This window comes from Haplochromis burtoni, unplaced genomic scaffold, assembly GCF_018398535.1.
Source record: "Haplochromis burtoni strain Fernald_Lab_line unplaced genomic scaffold, NCSU_Asbu1 Contig_64, whole genome shotgun sequence".
Lineage (NCBI taxonomy): Eukaryota > Metazoa > Chordata > Actinopteri > Cichliformes > Cichlidae > Haplochromis > Haplochromis burtoni.
In genome coordinates this window covers 437,580-459,838 of record NW_024582425.1, presented here as the reverse complement: position 1 = coordinate 459,838, position 22,259 = coordinate 437,580, and the positions used below count along the sequence as shown (strand labels likewise).

The window sequence follows — 22,259 nt, the reverse complement described above, 5'->3', positions numbered from 1 at the left end:
TATCGTTATCGCAAATTTTCAAATATATATCGTGATAAATATTTTTGGCCATATCGCCCTGCTCTACTTAGGGCTAAAAAAAAATTAAAGTTAAATTTATTTAATGGATATATATATTGTACTTTTCTGTTATTAGTGATATTGAAAAAAATCAAATTTTAATCATTTTAATGTTCCAATTTTCAACATAATTTGCAACTTTAAGCTTTACCTTTACAAATTTCTGTAACACACACACACACACACACACACACACACACACACACACACACACACAAACACTCTGAGATAACTGAGGGCTCTGCAGTCGCAGAAATTGATCTTAACAGTAAGTTGAAAGAAAACCTGTTTGTAGAAAACACCTGTTGATATGAAAATAACATCCATGTGGTCAGTAACAGTTACTTTAGTGCAACACTATGAGACAAAAAATCCCCTTTGAACTCCAGGTGTGACACGAGGTAGGAGTATTTTTTTCAGATGCTCAGTTTGCTTCCTGCACAGATCAGGCGGCTCTGCTGGCGAGCTTTTAACTGTCGATGTTGGTAGATAGAAGGAAAGAGACACATTTTTTTGGTTGTTACATTTTATTATACTTCATTCTTTTTACCTTTTCAGCCCCACGAGTTGAGTGTTACTCAGATTCATTAGATGGAAAGGTCAACATTGTAACAGCTGATATTTCCAAAACTGAGCAACTCGTACAAAAAGAACCCAGATGGATTTAAAGCAGACCAAAGGGTGAACTGTCCTGTTACTGTGACCGTGGTTATGGTGGGCCTTGTGGTTTAGTTTCTTTTATAAGTAATGCTTCTTCATCCCATTACTTTGAAATAACTTTATTTGGGTTTGTTCATTCGAGCTTTATTAAGAAGGTCGGACTGAAGCAGTGTAGTTTTTCTGCTGTAGTTGAGCCCTGCTGGGAGCTGACTGCCTCTTCTCTCTGCCCGACAGTTGGAAAATGCCCGTCACTCAGCTGACAGGAACAGCAGCTTGGTGGGAGCTGCCCACGAAGAGCTGCAGCAGACCCGGATCCGAATGGAGAGCCTGTCAGGCCAGCTGAGCCAGCTGCAGAAACAGGTACTTCCACTCGCAGCGTGTCAGTGGATTGTTAACCATCAGGTGGATTTCTCGGATCCAAGACAAAGCAGTGGTGAAAATGTAACTGGGCGGCCTTTGTGTCTTCTCTCTGAATCAGCTGTCGGCAAGCGAGGCCAAGACGCGGGAGCTTGAGGAGGCTCTGACACGCGAGCGCGACCTGATGAGGCGACGGCTGGAGGACAAAGATCGGGATATCACTGAGATCCGAGCCCGGATGCAGCAGCAGCTGGATGAGTACCAGGAGCTGCTGGACATCAAACTGGCCCTGGACATGGAGATCCATGCTTACAGGAAGCTGCTGGAGGGAGAGGAGGAGAGGTGAGGTTGTTTGTAAAACAGCTCTACAACCATGTAGATGCCCACAAGGCCAGAAGTTGTTATGGGAAAAGAGGGAGCACTAACAAGTCAGTGAAAAATTGGTTTGTGGGGATAACGAGTGAAAACTGAACCCAGTGCTCCATAACCTCGGCGAGGACTTCTGTGCTCCAAGCAGTGTAATAAATAACCAATTAGAGTCACTGCCATGCTGCAGGTGGACACCTGTGGACCAGTCTTGGGTTCATTTTGTTTTTGGTGCTTTTGCTTTGGGGCTGTTTGTCTTTCTTTTTTCCTTTTTCTCTTTTTTAGCGTAACGAGGGTGTAAATAGAGTCCTTCTAACTTTGAGGAAAGTACTCTTTCTATTTTAAAACCCTGCCCTTAAACACCTCGTCAGAGCCATAAAAAATGGTTTCACCACGCACCGCAGCATTTGGTCGAGCTGAAATGCCAACAGCAAGCCTTACTTCATCACCCAGCGGGACTGTTGGCTGATTGTGCGGAGGAAACAAATATCACAAGGACTCATGCAAGTAGAATATTATAAATATGAAGTGTGTTTATCAGTGCATTCAGTACGGGCGTTGTGAGGTGCATCGTGACGTGATATATAAAGTAAACAAAAACCAAGAAAAATGCCAAACTGGCTTTAATTAACTACCAACAACAGCTGAGTTTCAGGGACACATAGGAATCCGAGTACTTATCCACACCCACAGAGGGAGGGTCGTGGGGTACACCTTGGACAGGTTGCCACTCGTATCACAGGGCATACTTGGCAACAGTGGGAAGGGGAAAAAAAGCTTCCTTTCAAAGGGAAGAAAGCTCCAGCAGAAACAGGCTCAGGGAGGGCGGCCATCTGTTTGGGATAAGAAGAAAACACAAGAGGAAAAAGGGACAAAGAGACGACAGACAGGACAAAACATAACTAAGGTAAAGAGAAAGTTAATGGCGTGCAGCCAGCAACGCCGGTGATACGTGACTGACCGAAGTATATTTACAGTCACAAATATCTGCATGAGAGCTCAATTTGTTTCGTTCAGTTTATATATTGTTCATTTTCTTATTTGACTCGGATTTTTCATGAAAGTTTTTCATGAGTTTGAAGAGCATAACTCAGATATTCTTCAAATGTGATTTGGGCCTGTTTTTTTTTTTCTAATGACAAATCAAAATTAATGTGGCTTTTATGTCGCTGTAGGTAACCTACTGCTATCCAGCCAATACAGCTCATCGGCTCCTCCTCATGAAGGGCTGACCTGAATGTCTTGACATGAGTCTCTTGTGGAGAGCTGCTAACAGACAGAGTTTAGAGCCGCATTTCATCCTGGAATAAATCTGTTTCATTGCAGCCGTTTGTATCACATGTGAAGAGCTTGCACCAGAAACAAAGTTTTTCTAAATATGAAATAAAAAAACAAAACCCATTAATAACGTGTAGAAAAGCTGTATTATTTCTGATGGCCAGGAGGGGGCAGCATGTGTGATTATGAAAACAAGGCAAACTGTATAGAGGTTTTTGAGAAAATGACCCTGCTGCTCACTTTATCCGTGACCTCAGGAAACAGTTTTCTGATAATTTCATGGTGTTGGGCACGAGTTTTATTTCTTATAGTTTACAACATATAAAGTAAAAAGGACGATATGGGAGCATATGAGTTCAGGGTGTTGTTGGCGTTGGTACCACAGTCTGTTAATATCATAAAAAAACAAGGTGCAAAATCAGTGAGCGATATAATTATATGGCGATTATGACACGAGGCTGTTGACTGTCTTTAACCTGATGAGGTTTGATGGAGTACCCGAGCAGTAAGGATGTAATCCTGGCACTTAACCAGCAGGCGCATTTGCACACTCACTCACCTCGTATGTATCCTCTCCCACCATCTTTCCCCAGGCTGCGTCTGTCACCCAGTCCTCCACCCACAAAAGTCACGGTGTCGCGGACCTCTGGCTCAGGCCACTCTCAGACCACCCGGGTGCACCAGTCCTCCTCCACCGCCGCTGCCTCCAGCAGCCGCAACTCCTCTGGGATGAGCGTCTCAAAGAAGCGCCGCCTCAACGACAATGACAGCGAGACCTCCAGCGTGACAGGAAACACTGTGACCAAGACTCGCATCAGTCAGCAAGCCTCGGCCAGTGGACGCATCACGGTGGACGAGGTTGATATGGAGGGAAGATACATCCGTCTCAGCAACAAGGCTGATGAGGTAGCTGAGATTGTGCATTACTATACAAGCACACCGAAATGGGTGGCGAACTCCAGGCCTCGAGGGCCGGTGTCCTGCAGGTTTTAGATCTCGCCCTGGGTCAACACACCTGAATCAAATGATTAGTGTTGGATCACGGACACATCTAAAACCTGCAGGACGCCGGCCCTCGAGGCCTGGAGTTCCTCACCTCTGCTATAAAAAATATTTCCAGTGTCTTTAGGTGGATTATTTGTGACTCTGCCTAATCATCATTCTCCAACTTTCTCTTATGCAGGACCAATCACTGGGCAATTGGCAAGTGAAGAGACAGGTTGGGAATTCAACCCCAATCATCTACAAGTTTCCCCACAAGTTCACTCTGAAGGCCGGCGGGACAGTGACTGTACGTTACACCAAGCCTTCTTCCTTTCTTTGCCTCTTTTTAGAGACTCTGTGAATATGTTTGGACACTAATGATGCTGCGATGCTTCGAAGGTGCCATTTTTGTTTTAGTCATGTTTTGATGAATTACTTCTCACCTTTCCTGCCAGTGGCTCAAAATGTTGTAAATGAAAGATGGGAAACACTGAATGTCAGCACAAGAATTTCTGTTTAATGCTTCACAAACATTTTAGCAGTTTAGAGAGACCAGTTGTGTATAAATGAAGTAAAAACAAAGTGATATAAGGACAAACTGGTGCATGCATGAAATGAAGGTCTGCACCAAAAAGCTCAATATGAGATTAAATACGTGTTAAGCTGGAAATCGTCGAAAGCTTCTCTGGCGGAGTTGAAGAATAAGAATATGGAGCTGAAAATGAACAGAATGGGTGACACACGTGGAATCCATCATGGTTACGAACAGCCAGCAGTCGTTGTTGCAAACACAATCGATAAAAGCCCCAAAACAGTAAAGTTGTATTTCAGTTTTCAACGAGTGTAAATGTATCAAAGGAAAATCAAGACAAGTAGAAATTTGACTGAGATGATCACCTCAAAAAGCACAAAATAGCTGGCACATATTCCTTTTGCCTCCTTTTTCAGTCCTTCACTGGTTCAGTGCAGTTTACAAATTCTCTGATGTTTGACTTTTACAGGTCTGGGCTGCATCTGGTGGTGGAACCCACAACCCACCCACTGACCTGGTGTGGAAGAGCCAGAACTCTTGGGGTACTGGCGACCTGCTGCAGACCTCCCTCATCAGTGCTAATGGAGAGGTCCGACTTCACTCACTTTGTATTGTAAAGTTTTCTTCTTCTTTTTAACTGCAGTGTCTGACTTGAGTTTATTTGATTTGCCATCAGGAAATGGCCATGAGGAAAGTGACCCGCACCCTGTTCCATGACGATGATGAAGATGATGACATGGTAAATTCCTCCTGTGTTACTCTGTTCAGCATGTTACTCAAAGCTGCCACGCCTTTGACCCCTCCTTCTTTTATTCTGTATTAATTTTAAAAATGATGTATTAAACAATACTGAGATCATAAAATAAGACTCAAAACAATCCGACTTCCTGTTGCAACCAGAGGAGGCGCCCCCTGCTGACCGGATGCAGGTTTAAGGCTTAAGCTTCATTCTTCAGACCTGAACACTCTGCCCATCTTTTATATACAGTCTATAGTAACCTGACCACTAAGCAGTTAAGCAGCAGTTGAGTAACTGATGTGTGGCGCCGATGTCTGCAGGGAGCTCACAGCACAAGCGGCGCAGACAACGAGTACAACCTGCGCAGCCGCAAGGTGATGTGCGACTCCTGCGGGCAGCCGAAGGAGCGCGGCGGTGGTTGCAGCAGTCTAGCTGAAGGCCTCCCAGGACATTCCTACTTCATGGGCACCAATGAGCCCAGACAGGTACTCCACAGTCAAAACATCCCTGCAGCAATTATACAGCATCATTAATAACTGTGTTTTAGGATCAAAGCGTATAATATTTGGTTCTATTAGTGATTAAAATTGTTGGCGGCGACTACGCACAGAAAACGGACAACATGTGTGGGTTTTTTTGCTTATTCATCTATAAATTTAGAGTTTCCTGTTGCACAATAATGCCCAGATGTTCCACATGTTTTGGAGTTCTGTACTGTAAGATGTTTAAGCATCTGAAACAGACTTTTGGCGTGTGGCATCTGCAGTTAATTTAATTACTAATCAACAAAGTTGGAGTTTAAATGGGATCCAAGATCGCAAATACTCCCTCTCTCTATTTCCCAAGAACTGTTTTATGATACAAAGTGCAGTTTAGAGTCGCAGAAAAGTTTTGGTTTGCGCTGCATTTTGACAGATTCTTAAACATCAAACAGCAAAAGCAAAAAAAAATGTTACTTTTAACTTTGCAGACTGGGAATTATTATTAGATGCAAAAACATAAATGATGATCACAGAAACAGCAAAGACTGAGGTGATAAGAAACAACAGGATGTGTGTGGATTTGCTCATGATGGTGCTCAGAGCAGCAGAATCCTAGATGCAGGTAGGAGGTGGTGTTGGTGGTGGAGCAGAGTAAGCTTATGGAGACTTTGAACATGCATCAATCTGTATCAATCTCTCTGTTACTCTAGACCAGGGGTGGGCAACTCCAGGCCTCGAGGGCCGGTGTCCTGCAGGTTTTAGATGTCCTTGATCCAACACAGCTGATTTAAAGGCTAAATGACCTCCTCTACATGTCTTATAGTTCTCCAGAGGCCTGATAATGAACTCATCATTTGATTCAGGTGTGCTGACCCAGGGTGAGATCTAAAACCTGCAGGACACCGGCCCTCGAGGCCTGGAAATGCCCACCCATGCTGAATGATGAACACAAGTCCTCCACCACTTCAGGGCTGAACAAACGGCTTCTTTCATTTCACTTTTAACGGTTGTTTTCCCCCAATTTACCAAAAGCTTCAGAAGATAATGTAGCAAGAGGCGAAACCGAAATCGGATTTAAACTGAGACATGTGGCTTTTAAAAAAGGACATTTCTAAAGTTCAGCTGCACAATTTCAGTCCAGAAACACGGCGCTCGTTTTCCCCACAGCTCCCATTTTAACGCCTCGTAAAGACTCACTAACAACAAAAAGTCGCCTTTATTAATCTGTATTCTAAGCATCAGGACTGCAAATGAAGCATTTGGTGTCGAATTACACAAATAGTTGTTTTTGTTAAACAAAAATCAAATATTCCTGTCGTCTCCTCCTCAGGGCCGCATGAAGCCGGAGAACTGCTCCATCATGTAAAAACCAGACAGCACCTCACCTGAACCCAGCACCTCCTGCAGCCCACAGGGGAGAATGATTTTTCTACCGTCGGGATGTTTGTCTTTATTTTTTTATATGATTGTGTCTTATTTTGTATTCAGATTATTCTGCGGGTTAGATTTGCTTTGAGGTTTTGGCAGAGGGCGTAGGATTTTCACATATAGCTTTCAAGTTTGTATATTCAGCTTATTTTACTGCATGTTTGCTGTTTGCTCGTGCTGTTCTCCGCTCTGCTTGCACACGCACGCGCGCACACACAGCTCCAGTGACCAGGGCTTGTGCTTCGATCCGAGACGGGGTTTCACATTTAATGGCCAGGCTGTCAACACTCAACACGCACAGCTAGTGGACCCTATCAGGAAAACAGCCGTACAGGCGAGAGGAGGATGGCTCCTCTGGAGTTTGTTAATCATGTTTGTTTCCCATCAAACAGATCAATTCTTTATTTAAAGCCAATGTTTACAACTAAAACATTTTTGGAGCAGTGTTGTGCTATATTTATGGATAAAATATTGTAGGAAAAGTCTCCAGAGAAAGCCAAAGCGATGTAAGCTCAGGGTTTTTTGTTTGTTATTTTTCACCTTAGCCTTAAACAAACGGGGTGATGATATGTTTTCTATGTGATGCTGTCGGGCAGCTGTGGTGCACACAGAGAAAATGAGTATATGAGATGAATATATGTACACGGCTCGCTCCCCAACAAATGTATTCATTATGTTTTTGGAATGTTTAAAGAAAGAAGGGAATTATTGGGTAATGTGTCTGGTTAAGTGCTTCTTGGCTTTGAGTGCGTTTAATCATGATGGGAGAGGTTTATTTTGTACCTGGGGGAATGTCAGCAGAAGGTACTGTTTTTTGATAGATTGGGTGCCATATATAGAGAGTATATATTAATAGGCTCTGTTTCTATTTGCAGTAGATTTTGGACATGACTGTTTAACCGATTAGAAATACAGATGTGCCTTCAGAGGCAACATCTGCAGTTTTTGTTTTTCCCGCTCACATGCTTCATACGGCAGTCTTGTGACCGTCAGCTGTCCTCCGATCCGTGTTGCTCCTAAAAGCTGGTCATAAGGGCTTTGAATTTTCTTTCTTTCCTCTAAGCTTTACCGACTTTGCAAATCCCTGGATCTGATTTTGGGACCTCTGTCAGATTGAGGGGTTTGTGTGACTTTGTAGCTTTGGCTTCATGCACTGCTTTTTGCCAGTTATGCACAGCAGGTAGATTTGTAGTCTAGTCTGGCAGCTTAACTCATTTATACTCCAGTGGAAAGCATATCAAAGCATTTGTGGAAGATACTTGATAGCTGTCGTGGTATTGTTTTTGTGTGGGTTTTTTCTTTTTATACTTAAAAAAAAAAAAGAGGCAATTTCTGCAAAGTTTAATTTTTTAAATTTTTCGGCCACAAAAGGACAGTTCACCCCTAAAATGAAACTTGTGTCCTCTGCCCTTTAATGCTGTCTTGGTGTTTCCAGGGTTGGAGACGGCTGCAGAGATGTCCGCCTTCTCGTTAATATAATGCAACTCATGTTGTGGTGCTCAGAGTACTGGAAAACCAGAAATCATGACCTTGGTAATCAAAAAAAATCTACAGACCTTTTATGAAGAGTTTCTTGTAGGAACGACTTTCTTTCTAACTTCATCCACCAACCGAAAGTAGCGTGCAGCTAGCTGACATGAGCTGCTCGTCAGTGGAAGATGCAGCGTTTATCCAGCAGAGTGAGGAAACCATCGGATGTAGTGTCGTACAAAGAAAGAACTTCCTGTATCAAACTGCTCAGTAGTATGACCCGGTCATGATTTTTGGAAACATTGATGCTGAATTTTCAAATGTTTTTTGGCACTTTTAATTTCAACATATTGAAGAGAAGTCTGATATCTCTTCAAAACTGGGCTAGATGCACAGAAAAGCTACAGGCAGGAGAAAAACAAATATGTAAACCTAACTATGGTTTGAATTGTGCTTTTTAGGTAGTTTGATGCTCAGAGTGTCTCATGAAGTCACTGACAATCAGAGAAATGACGTCTACAGTATAAATGTGTATTAACAGAAATCTTGTAGTTGTCAAATGTCTATATGTAAAGTGATGAGAAATGATAACTGTAGTTGTTCAGTATATTCACAACATAATGCTTCAGATCAGGTCATCGAAACGTCAGGGGTGTAATTAAGAACCAGAGTAACAAGGACTCACTACAACCACAGATGCACAAACACACTGTGAGGTCTTTGTAAACTCTTGGTGGAGATCTCATGAATCCTTTGAAGGGCTTGAGATTTAAAGATATCACCCAAAGCCATTAATGTTAAAGGTTCTTGAAATGAGATTTGTGTGAGATCATGAAATCGTTAAAGCCACACTTTGATGCAATTTATTTTCTAAAGCGATGCTGAGTAAAAAGTATTTTTTCCAATGAGTGACGGTTGTGATTATTTCCTTGTTATTGAAAAAGGTCGAGTCCATGAAAAGTGCAGAGTTTTTTTATTTACATCATACAAACACATGTTCCCAGGATTACATTCAAAAATAAATGACTGCACAATATGGAAGCACTAAAAGCACGACGTACATTCTGTTTGGCTTCTGTTAACAACTTGACAGGAAAATGAACTTCACAGGTCAATATTTTTACATTAATGCACCAATTTCAGTATTTCTGAACCACAACACAATCGGGACTACAGTCTGCTCCCCAGACACACACACACAGTTCAATAATCGCCACTAATTTTAGCCAATCACATTACATGTCCACTCTCATCATTAAAAATGTAAATGATTTTATATAGGGACTAACTTGACAAAAAGTAGTTCCACTGAAACCTGTTGGTGGTGAGGTCAGGGTGAAGGGAGACGTCTTAAGACTGGGTGTGAGCTGTTGCATATTTGGACAAATACTCTGTAAACCTTTAACTGCAGCAGAGGAGGCCGCGTGACGCTGTGGAGCTGAATCTCTGAACACCGCTTTGTCCAGCGATGGAGACGATGGAGCTCAGGCCTTCTGTCTGGCCCACAATCTTCAGTAACCCAGCCTTCCCAATGTTTAATGCTTTGTCCTTAAAATTTTGGATTCACTTCAAAGGCAGCTGTCAAGTCATCAATCACTATGCACAATCCACTCATAGTAGGGTAACGTCCATAACCTAAATATGACTGTAAAATCTATAGACGATGAGCTCTGGTACCCAGCATGTTGAGGTTTCCATTTCTAGTCCTCTTGAAGTTGTATTGACCAATCATGTTTGAGCAAGCTGTGCTTCAATTACAATAAACAGTCAACAAACTAATTCCCCAAAATGCAGCCTCATAAATCTGTCAGCCAGCAACACATTTAGTTTTTTTATTATCTTTGTCTTTGCATGTGTAAAAAATGAGCAGCAGAAGACCTGGCCTGAGTATCTGGTGGCTATCCTTCAAAAGGCGATCCATTCAGAGAGATTGCATTATGGGTAACACAGGCACCAGGTCTAAAAAAACAAACCGAAACATAATAAAATCTTTGTGTTTTGGGTGAAATGGCCCTTTAATTGTGACAAAAAGAGGCACTGCACTGATGGCTTTATCATAATATCTGTGCCCAAACTCACACTGACCATTTAACATCTATTAATATATACACAAGAAGTTCATAAGGTGTCCTATGAGACCCATAACAGCATCTTTATTTGAACAGAAGAGCTGCGCTTCAACAATACTGAGAGGCTGACAATATATTCATTCCTGTATTTACAGTTTTCTTCAGACAGCAGCAATAAGCCACATTTCTTTAAAGAAACACACTTCAGTCCTTAAATGGCATTTATTTTTTGAAAAAACACAACATGAACTTTTGTAAAATGCTGCTCACTTTGGCTTCCAGGTGTTAAAAAAGAAAAATCTTTGGTATTTTTTCTGTTTATAAAATATGGTTTGTCATAAGACATCTTTTTTTTTCAGCTGAAGCTGCCTTTTTTAAAAAAAAAAATGTTGAAAATGTAACGCACTGAAATTCAACTCAAAATAAAAACCCTGAAAAGCGAGACGAAGGAAAAATCGAGCTCTGATAAAAGAGGCCCGTTAAAAATGCATCAGCAGCACGCAAAGGGTGTGGAAAACAAATGTTTCAGCATGTTTACAAGAGTTCAAACACACAAACATTCCCAAGTCGCTGCTTTTAGCCATCAAATCCTCTGGTGGGTTTTGCCCTCGGGAGTTAAAAGCAGCTGAAGCCCCGCGGGCGTCACCACACAGCCTGCTGGCTCCTCAGTCTGGATGACAGGTCTGTGACGGAGACGCCAGTACCGCTCTGCGCACACAAGGGGGCGGTGTTTAGTTGAAAGCAAAGCATCCACTGTAAACAAAGGTTCGTCTGGCAGGACAGACTCCTCGCCCCTGCTGTGTTGGTGGTCTGCAGCTCTGATTTTCAGAGATAAAATTAGCCGTTTCTTCATCAACCCCGGAGCGAGCAGAAGGGAACAATTTGCTCTGCTGCTCTGCTGCTGTCACTGAGGGCTTCTCCTGGGGGAGGGGCAGGGCGAGGGGGGGCGGCGCACCGGTGGCAGGTCGTAGTGTCCCGGGATGTGGCTGTTCACCGGGAGGTCGTAGTGGCTCTGTGGGTCCTCATGAGGAGCGTGGCCGTGGGAGCTCTGACACTCTGAGGGGGAAAAGAACTCGCTGTGAGGACCAAACAGGCTGCCATTCTTTATTTTAGTGCTGGAAAATATGCTGACTCTATTTTTTAAATAAAAACCCATCTGTGCGTTCAGTCCTGCTGCTTTGGACTTGACTGGATGAGTTGGTTTGGCGTTACAGTCTGAGCTTACTCTGCTCAGTGTTTAATTCAACTTGTTGAACTCGGTCCTAAATAAAGCTTTTTAAAAGCCCACACACTCCAGGGTGGAAAAGCGTGCATTCACCCTCTGTTTCAATTTAAATAACATCATCTATAAATCGTTTAATAAGAGTCTAGCTCTCAGATGTGGGCACCCTGAACGAGGATATTAGCAAATAAACTAAAAACATCAGTAACAAACAGCAGTGTCGCATAATCACGTCGATGTCATGCCATGAAGTGGAAACACCTCCCTGTCTTTACTCTTTACTGTTCCTTTTATGTTTATAAACCCTTTATTACATGAAGTGTGTATTTTCTCTAAATGACTCATTTTCTTAGTCATTGTGTTCTGGATCCATGCCAGAGTATTTAAAGACATTAAAGGTAATTTCGTTTATTATGACATGCGTACTTATTGTAGAATATACTGCAGAAAAAGTTGCTGCTCAGAATCCATCTCATCTACAATCGTTTGTATTTAGCTGCAAAATGTGCTGACGCAAAAAGTTTTTCCAAGCTTAATTTTCAACATCAATTTTAGTTAAATTAGGCTAGACTGGATTTGTTTGCACTTTGCTTTTCTTCATTTCAAAAGTCTTGTCTGGATGTCAGATCTTAAAAACCAGCTACAAATGTTGCAGTCATACAGAGAAGAGAATCAGTGATTTAAACAACAGCTTGTGCAGAGCGGCCACAAAGCTGGCTCTGTCATTACAACCACAGTCTTCTGTTTCAGGTAGAGTGAATGCAAATTGCAGTGATTTGTCTAAGAAAAAAAGACTGGACTCAATCCAATATGTGGATGAATGTAAGGATTTGATCCCGCAGACCTACACTTCGTTCCTCTGACTGCATATTGATGCATTACTAGTGTCCACAATACAATAAAAGCTAGGAAGAAAATCCTTCGGCTTCCTGTTTTTCCTTCTCCTCTCCTCTCCTCTCCCCTGCCCTTCCTCTTCCTTTAGTCTTTTATTTGTGGCAAACAGATGTTGATTCATTGGTCCATGACCTGAGGAAGTCTGGCCTGCCCAGCTGTCTAACAGGCCACAGACCTGTTTTAAGGTTTGACTGATAAGGACCTTAAAAGAGTTGCTATTTTTTGTTTTTTCTCCCAAAGCGGGTGGATCCATGGTGCCGTGGGTAGCACTGTAGCCTAATAAACTCAAGTTAATCCAAAGAATTATGTAAAATCAACTACAATATTGGGCCACACCTCTTAATCTTTGAATTCAGGTGTTTTTGTCCTGTTGCCGCGCTTGTATAAAATCATGTAGTCAAAAGAACGGATTGTTCTACAGATAAAAATTCATAACATTAAGGAGTGGGATCAGCAAGTGCTAACGCTCTGCAGGGTTTCACGTCTCCTCTGGCAGTAACATCAGCACAAAGACTGTACCAGGAGCTGCACGGCACAGGTTTCAGCTGCTGTAGGTGTAATGTGGTCCAGTATTTTTGTCCCTATAGTGTAAATCGCAGTTAGTTCCCACCTTATGATTACTTTACAATTCCTAATTTTAAAAACTCATAGTTCTTATTAAAATTAGCGTTAGAGTAGCTGTATCCAAATAGACTGGTTCATTCAAAAACACACACAGACCCACTGATGTTTGTATGATGGAAATATTGGACGTTTAACCATAACAATAACTAAGAAGGTTGTGGTGAAGTGTAAAACACTCCTCGGACTCGCAGGAGGTCAGAAGTGTTGCTTACCTCTGCGTAAGGTGGCCGTGTGGAACGGCGGCGGGGGCGTAATCTCGGTGTACGCGCGCTCCCTGGGCACGGCCGACTTCATCTCCATGTAGCTGCTCTCCGGGGGGCAGAAGGGCAGGGGCAGCCCGGGCAGGTCTTTGATGGTGGCGTACGGATTCTCGCTGTTCAGAGAGCTGCTGCTCACGGCCACTGAATCCTTCAGCTCTGCAGGAAACAAATATTGAGAGATTAAACTGCATATGAAGTCCATGCAGAGCGAGAATGGAGCATGATTGAGGGTTAAAGCCTAAGCCTACTAGATGAAGCATTCACTCCATGAAAAGTGAGATTTTCATCAGTATGCAGCTCTGTAAATTGCTGTACAGCTGCAAGTTAATGACTGTTGACGTAAATTTGTAGGCAGCACAAAGGACTTCCAGTAACTGTCGAGTACTGACATGGAAATTGAAATTTCTAGCAGTTTTACAAGCCTGAGAATTCCTCTGGGCTCAGGAGACAAATCATGACAGTAGAGGACGACGACAGCTTCTGAAGTTTCAGCTTTCTTTATAAAGTGCTGATGATCTTTTACAGCAATAAGGAATCAGCTTTAGTTTAATTGTACGCTGATGAAATTGTAGGTTTAACAGATCTGCCTAAAGTAAGGGAGCCTGTTGAGACGAAATGTGTTTTTTTCCATGAGCAATATTCAATAATGATATTTAAATAATCCAAAAAGCAGCTTCAGACTTCTTTGTCTCTTGATGGAACGATGCCGTGTTAGCAACAAACAAGATGAGAAAAAAATGTTCCCCAGTGACAGCAGAGGTGCAGCATTTAAAGAGCCGCAAACACAGAGACACTGAAAAAAGACCAATTACAACAGAAATGTTTCCAGGGGACAATAAAAAAAATGGATGTAAGCTTACGGTTTGTCTGATGGTTTCTTTGTTTTATCACTCGCTTCATGAGTCACTGAATTTTGCAACAAGCACGTCTCAGCCGTCTGCCGCGTCTGTGTTTTCAGACCAGTCAAAATGTTTTCTCAGTCTGCTTAAATGTGTTTGCGCTACGAGGAGCTCTCAGGACCACTACACACAGCCCACGGCCGAGCATGTTATGAGCTTACTGTCTTTGTTTAACATGCATTTTAACATTTGCTAAATGGGACTAAACAAACAGTCCAGCTGAGGATGATGGGAATGTCATCAGTAAACAAGCAAGCCAAACTTTATTTGTGCAGCACACTTGATTCGACGTGGCATTCAAGGTCAAGTGTGAGCTGAGGTGAGTAAAAAAAACAAAACAACCTACAGATAATATAAAATGAATGAGATTCAAATAATTTAATAAATGCAAAGAAAATAAACAATGAAGAAGATAAAATCTGACTGAGTGTGCAAAGCATGACAGAAGGCTTGATCTTTTGTGTGGCCTGGGTCCAATTCCACCCAGACTATCAGAAAATAATAGAAACTAATAAATAAAAAAATATAAATATAAAAATAACATTTAAGCAATAGAAGTGATAAAACATGGAAACAGGAATAAGATCGAATACAAATTAAAACAACAATATGCAAGTAAAAATGTGGAAAACAAACATTCAACATGTCACAAGCACTAGAAAAAAAATGTGATCACATGGCGGCGAGAGATCGAACGCTACATTTTTCCACAAGTACATAGAGTTCCCCCAGAGGGGGGCTTTGAAACCAATTTACATGGACATCTAATTCACTCAAAGCTTGCTGTTAAAAAATTACACGGGTGTTAGAAGAAAAGTCCCCACAGTTAAAGCCTCTGTGGACCATGAATGTCTGTGTAAAATTCATGAAAAGCCATCTGATGGATAAAGGTGTGACGCTGGAGAACACTGTCATCCATAGACTGTCTAAATAAAGCAGACTTTGTAAGCATACTTTGGACAGCTTTTCCACAGCTAACCTCAGACTTCAGCAGTAAGTAAGAAAAGAGAGAAAATGAGGTGATAAACTACCTTTGTTGTAATATTTTCCGAGGCTGGCGCTGTAGCTGTAGCTCCGATCGATGCCAAAAGCTCCTGTTAACAATAAAAGACAAATCAGACGTCTTCATTTTGCTTTATAGCGAGCTAATCAAAAGCAGATAAACTGCTGTGGAAACCTGTAAAAATCAATCCCAGGTGAGTGATAGGTGCTGGCAATGCAACTCTCACCTTTTACGAAGTCCTTATTATTTTTATAGTCTCATATCGAGTGTGCCCCGCTGACTAGGAAATGTGATGGTCGATAAACTTTGCTCGAGATTATAAGCAGGAACTACTTAAGCTTCTTCCTGGCCTGAGGCTCTCAGCCATTACCTGTTTAAGCAGCTATGCTGGCGCAGTTACTGAAAAGAGCCTAAGAAATATTTGAAATCTAAACTTTTGCACTCCACTCCAAGCTTCACGCACAACTCTGATCAAGACCCTAAAAAGGGGTTAAATTTGACTGAGACACTTTGATCCCTGACAGTTCAGCTTACCGAGGTTATTCTCCATTATCAGCCGCTGCTATGTTTGAACTCTTTCATTACCAATGAGGAACTACAGCAGATGTGTTTGGATCAAAAATAGATAGGGACTTATTCTTCTCATTTATATTCCAATTTTTCATTTTCAGATACCAATAAAATACTTTTCACTGTTCAAACAATAATTTCCAGGTCTGTCAACAAACTGTTTTAGCTCCTATCGCTTTAAAGGCCTCCCCTCCTTAAAAACCCCACTGTCTTCTGATTGGCTGCCCCTCCTCTCTCCTGCAACCAGAACCCTGGTGCCTGTAAGCCAGGCTTCTCTACTCATGTGCCTTTGTGTGTAAAAAGACCACTCTGAGCTGATGTTAGCTCAGCACAAAATTACAAGAAAATGTCAGACTTTAAAAAAGCTTTTGGCTCGCAGGGATTATTTTACATTTACCTCATAATTTAAAACTTTGATCATGATTGTAATCATCTAACATCAGGACATGAGAGAAAATGAGAAAAGCGTGACATAGCACCCCCCCTTCATATATAAGGGTGGACAGCAAAACTGTGCAGCAAGCCCACTAGAGGCTTGCTGCACAGTTTAAAAAGGTTTAACTCTGTGGACATGGCCATCAGAGGAACAGCAGTTCTTTGCTTTCTCACTTTGCCAGGGGTCACCACTTAGTCATAATAATATAATATTAAACTTTAAATATCATCAGAAGTCTGCACAAATCCTTCTAAGAAAGGACACGTATGAGATCTTTGCACTTCAGCTTCATACTTGGTCTTCAGTGAAAATAAAGACGTTTGGTTGATCCCACATGAACTCTGATTAATGTTGCACAAGACGTTTTCTTTCCACCTGTTATGACCGTAATTAAAGAATGCATTTAACTTAAGTGACATAACTGTTTAATTATCGACTACAATTTGATCACTCTGTTATATTACTATGAGACAGGCAAAGATAATGTGATGACAGTAATGTCTTATTTTGTAACATCCCCCCCACAGACACACACACCCCTCACCGCCAGCCAGCAGTTGCAGATTTTGCTGATTACTTTAATGCCGCTGTGGTCAGAAGGTCAGGAAACCAGGTTCTTGATTTTATAAGCTTGTAAATGTTAATGTGCTCATTTTATTCTAGTCTACAGCTGCAGGTGTGCCCTCTAAATGATCCTTATGTGAATCATGCAGTGGAGAGTCACCTAGACGGACCTGAGTCTTTGCGAGGCTCGTGGTGTTTCCAGTCTGCAGGCAGAGTGGCATTGGTCTCGACTCCAAACAGACCTCGTCTCTCCCTCTCTGCGTTCTTCACACTGCAGAACAGCTGGTTGTTGGTGTTCTGTAAGGCAGGAAAAATGATAAACCGTCGCAAATGTACAAAAGCCAAATGAAGCGCTGAGGACCAATGACCTACTGCGTCTACACGTTTTGGTATCATATGATTTCACAACCCCCTGAATACATAGCCAGCTGTTGCTGACTGTCCAAATGACATATTCCTCCCATTGCTGCCCTTCAGTTGCAATGAGGCATGAAGCTTTCTCCTTAGATATCAGAGATGACATTCACCTTGATGGTGCGGTCGTGGTTGTTGGGGAGGTGTGGCAGCGGAGGCCTGTTCTGGCTCAGTGTGTGGTAGCTGGGGTTGGAGTAGTAATGGTGGTAACTGTGAGGAACATCTGCAGGACGAAAACAAACACATGGCATCACGTCTGCTGCTATTAAATTACCTCAAGGTCAATAAAATGCATTCCACAATCACACAGGGTGAGATAGAGATGAAACCGCACTGTGCATACAAACAACATCAACATCACAGTTCTCCGAAAATACTCAATATCCAGCGTAGATCGCTGACCGGCTGAATCTTCTTCTGCAAAGGCATGTTAGCAGGCAGCAGTGACAGCAGTCACAAATATAAATATTTACAGGGATTCAATAAGAATCCTCAACAACACCACAAAATCTGCCACAGTCCCACTTGTTGCAACATTTCATTTATCCCTTATGTATAAGATGACTTCAATTACTGCAGTTAATAAATGGCTGACACTGAGCATGATATCCATCTAGTTTACTGCACCAGTTTGTAAAACAATCAAATACGTTTGGCTGAATTAAATGGAAGTTTGAAACATATCTGACCATGCCTTCTTCTTCCAATTCTAACATACTATATGAAAAATTTGTTCAGTGATTTCTTTTCATAATAAACCTTATTCAGGTGGCCTTCAAGTCCACTTGAATCACATTCGGTCATCAACTGTTGTACCAAAAGAAAACATATTTTTTAAAAATATAGTTATGTTGATTTCTGACATCCTGCTTTATATTTTTAAGGCTTAAAAGTGTTTTAGTGTCAGTTTAAACCTCCAGCAGGGAAGTCAAAAAGTGAAAATCAGCCGTCATATCAACACATTAATCAAAGAGTCAAATTTATATCCACAAACACAAATTTTCCTTTTTTTTTTGGCTGCAATGACAACTCTCCTATCTACTAATTTATGTCTATGTACACAAAATATATAATATTTTCCAAAAGAGTGAAAAATCCACACGTTTGAGGGTGGAGTGATTGGCAGTGATGTGACCTATGTTGGTGGAAACCACTAGAACCATAGTGCTGGTCCCTCACGAGAGATCAAAAACTACTGTTAGATTTTGCACAGGGTAAGATTTAGAAAAAGACCCTGGTTTTGGTTCAAATACAATGACTCGATTTTATTTTAAAGGCGGTTTGTTGCGTGCCGGGGTGACGTGTTCCAGCTGGACAGGGTCAACAACATACGTGCTGCAGACACAAAACATTCTTCTCATTGAAACACGTTAGCTTTACTGCAAAAAAAAAAAAAAAAGGTTACTTGTCTCCAAGAACATGAACAAATACATTACTTCTCCTGTTTTGCCACAAAGTGCATAAAGTGTGTTATTAGCCGTGCTGGAAAAAGAAGAGCAAACGTATGAAAGTAAAGATGAAAGCAGTTTCTAAGGTGACTGGATTTTCAGGTGCAGCTGCCTGTGCACGCTCCAGCATGACAGTAAAATACTGGGTGATTGTTCCCACTGAACATGTCAGATTGTCATTATCCAGCGATGTTCTCGTACCCCCCGTCTGCACTTACCAAACCTTACTGGAAACTGCATGGTGCTACACACTACCACATTGTAGGGTAAGTTCAGTGCTAAATTATTGTTGCTGTAATTCAACCTCATATCCACAGGAGATGAATCCTGTGTTGAGATTCTGATGTTTCAAACTCTGAACAGTCTGACTGGATGTGTCAGATTTTACTTTGAATCTGTGTCCGTTTTATGTTACGCATGCAGCGCTCAGTGGGATGATCATTCTCTGCATGAGCAGACAGAAGCATCTTCAGACTGTACCTGGAACGGCATATTCAGAGTTGACGGTGCGGCTGGTGGAGAAGGAGACAGTCGGGGTGTTGTTCTGCTTTTCCTTCTGCCTGCGGCGGTAGAGCAGCAGCAGAGCCAGCAGCAGGACCACCAGAATGACAAGCACAACGATGCCGGCGATGGCCCCCCACGACTCCCTCTCTCCAGGATTAAGACGACTCATGACGCTCCCCGTCTGCTGAAAGGAGTCTGACAAGCAGAGGGTGGAAGGAGAGCTCAAGTACAACAACCAGAGCAGCTTTCATGATTAATTCATTATTATTATGAACACATTACAGGTTACATGTTCAATTCGGTTTTATTCATATAGCACCAAATCACAACAACAGTCGCCTCAAGGAGCTTTATATTGTAAGGTACTGTAAATGTCAGTGTTATAACTCCCAAACTTCTGCTAACATGAGGTCCGTACCTTGCTTGCAGTCGTCGCCTCTGTTTTCACACACACAGTCTCCAGTAAATCTGTCACAGAGGAGGTTGGCTGGACAGGAACAGGTCTGAGCACAGAGCTGGCCGAAACGTCCCGGATCACACGCTGGAAAACAAAGTACATTTCTCTGACTTATTTCCCCTTCAGCAGCATCTGTATGAGATATCTGTTGACGTTTTACAGGACTCACTTGATTGCTCCTATTATTCTGTTAGGCCTCATCTCAGCGAATCTGAGTCACTGAGCTGGTCCTGTGTTTGTGCTGCTTTTTAATGCAAATATCTGTTTTGTTTCAGTTGTTCTGGTGAAAATTCTAGTATTTTGTTAGTCGAGCACTAATTAGCAGGTGTTTGTTTCTCTGTGATGCATCTGGACAGTTTATGATTGCTGCTTGCTGACTAAGCTAACTGGCAACAGCTGGTAGTTTAAATATGGTCACTTCCAGCTCTAAAGAAAAGCAAGATGCTCAGATCAACGCCTCACATTGGCTGCTTCCAATGATTAGAGTGGGTCTATGGATAAAAGCAAGGCCCTGGCTGCTGGGAAGTTAAAATAGTGATTATTAATCAACAGATTACCACTTCAAGTTCTAACCCTGTAGATACTCTAAACAAATCAAAAGCACCGTACTGTCCACGCTCTCATCTCTGCATGAAATCCTGTGGCACTCACGTTTGGAGCAGTCGATAGCGGTCCAGCCTGGTAAACATTCACAGTGACCGTTCCGGTGGTTGCACGTGGAGTTGTTGGCACAGGGAAGACACACTTCAGAGCACTGTTTTCCAAAGTAGCCAGCTGGACAAACTGTAACCACAGAAAAGAACCTGCTAAATGTCCTGCACTCACTTGTAAATGAAAGATCAGCGGCTTTTTGTGATGACTGCTGATTAGTGAGAAAGCCCACCTTGGTCACAGTTTGGCCCAGTGTATCCAGGTAGACAGTCACACTCTCCTGTCACATGATGGCAGCGGTATGATTGGCCGCAGGACTGACACGTCATACTGCACTGGTCACCGTACGTACCCGTTCTGCATTCTGAGGGAAACAGTAGGGCTGATATTAGACAATGCACACAGCGAGCGAGTCTTTAAGTCGTTTTTTATTAACTCATCAGATACAACGCTCACTGTTTTGGCAGGTGACTCCCCAGTAGCCTGGGCGGCACACACACGCTCCAGTTTCCCTCAAACACGTGTCGCTGTTTGGACAATGCTTGAAGCAGGTCTGGTTACAGTGGCGCCCCCACAGGCCCTCTGAACACGGCTCACTGCAGCGGGGACCTAAAGGAAATGAAGCAGTGAGCACATAAACGAAGCAGGAAATTACAACTTTTATTGACTCTAATCACATCATTTAGTTTAATAAAGGACCTACAGTTTTACATCTGCTAAAGTAAAGAGCAGAATGCCTTTCACTATCCCAAGTGTAAATCAGTTACTGATCTAAATACATAAAAACATGGTTATAACTGGATAAAAATGTAGTTGAAATGATAAGCAGGAACAGAGAGAAATGGGAACACGAGGGTTTTTAGTGGTTAACAGTTTCAGAAATGTTGCTGCTGAGCAGCCAACTCTGAAATATTTGGTAATTTAGTGCTCTCACCAAAAAGATTTTTCAAAACTGTAACTAACACGTTTTCCCCGAAACACAAAGAGCCTGTTTTATTTGCATGGATGGGAGGTGCAAAACCAGAAAAAAGTGCTTTTCATACTGGGCCAGTCTAGCAGCCTTTACGAGGCTGCACTGGGGTATGGACGTAAGAGTGAAACACTAACATCAGCATGTCAACGTTCACCTTCACTAGCACGAAACACACACGTGTTAGGTTAACAGAGTCCTCTCTGAACCCCCAAAATATTAGTCTCATCGAGTCAATAGAAGAATTGTTGGAGGTCAATAAGAGTGCAATATGTATGACTTTAACCCTGTGAGGTCATAAACATAAGCCAGATCACATCTCTTAGACAGAGTGAAAAAATGACTTTCTTGGAACAAATGTAAAAAATATTTCATGCATGTTAGAAGGTTTCGTTTTTGTCCCATATTTGTTAAAACACAGGAGAAAAATGTATTCACAAATGAAACGCTCTGTTTTCAAAGGGTTACAGTTTAGACCTCACAGGTCGAGTCAGGTGGTGTCGCGACAATCAGAAAAATGAATTTCAGATTGAAAAAACTTCATCTGGACAGCTGAGTAAGGCAACAAATGTTTAAGATCACCGCCTTCCCTTTTTAAATGGTCATATATGAAAAAGAAGGAGGAAGGAATTGGTGTTTAGTAATTCAGTTCAATTCGGCTTTATTTATACAGCACCAAATCACAACAACAGTCACCTCGAGGTGCTTTACATTGTAATGTAGACCCTACAATACAGTGAAAACCCAACAATCGTATGACCCCCTATGAGCAGCACTTTGGCGACAGTGGGAAGGAAAAACTCCCTTTTAACAGGAAGAAACCTCCAACAGAACCAGGCTCAGGGAGGGGCGGGGCCATCTGCTGCGACCGGTTGGAGTGAGAGAAGGAAGACAGGATAAGAGAGACAGAGATTAGTA

General features: G+C 42.2%; 2 protein-coding genes across 5 annotated transcripts in view; one reads left to right on the top strand and one right to left on the bottom strand.

Annotated features, from left to right (window-relative positions):
* lmna (lamin A) overlaps positions 1-9,264 on the top strand; it is a 42,199-nt gene extending 32,935 nt beyond the window's left edge. For all 4 annotated transcript variants that reach the window (XM_014333994.2, XM_005923647.3, XM_014333992.2 and 1 more), the window contains 8 exons: positions 955-1,080; positions 1,199-1,419; positions 3,315-3,627; positions 3,905-4,012; positions 4,707-4,826; positions 4,914-4,976; positions 5,297-5,461; positions 6,789-9,264. In XM_014333994.2, the coding sequence (XP_014189480.1) occupies positions 955-1,080; positions 1,199-1,419; positions 3,315-3,627; positions 3,905-4,012; positions 4,707-4,826; positions 4,914-4,976; positions 5,297-5,461; positions 6,789-6,824 (1,152 nt within the window). In that variant the 3' untranslated portion in view covers positions 6,825-9,264. The remainder of the gene's footprint in view (positions 1-954; positions 1,081-1,198; positions 1,420-3,314; positions 3,628-3,904; positions 4,013-4,706; positions 4,827-4,913; positions 4,977-5,296; positions 5,462-6,788) is intronic.
* Positions 9,265-10,805: 1,541 nt separating this feature from the next.
* The window catches only part of pear1 (platelet endothelial aggregation receptor 1), a 57,311-nt gene continuing 45,857 nt past the window's right edge, over positions 10,806-22,259 (bottom strand). Inside the window, exons 14-23 of the mRNA XM_005923646.3 lie at positions 20,828-20,980; positions 20,604-20,735; positions 20,372-20,503; positions 19,682-19,804; positions 19,240-19,458; positions 17,425-17,534; positions 17,068-17,194; positions 15,356-15,418; positions 13,378-13,581; positions 10,806-11,481 (exon numbers count right to left, since the gene is read on the bottom strand). Of these exons, the coding sequence (XP_005923708.1) occupies positions 11,330-11,481; positions 13,378-13,581; positions 15,356-15,418; positions 17,068-17,194; positions 17,425-17,534; positions 19,240-19,458; positions 19,682-19,804; positions 20,372-20,503; positions 20,604-20,735; positions 20,828-20,980 (1,415 nt within the window). The 3' untranslated portion in view covers positions 10,806-11,329. The remainder of the gene's footprint in view (positions 11,482-13,377; positions 13,582-15,355; positions 15,419-17,067; positions 17,195-17,424; positions 17,535-19,239; positions 19,459-19,681; positions 19,805-20,371; positions 20,504-20,603; positions 20,736-20,827; positions 20,981-22,259) is intronic.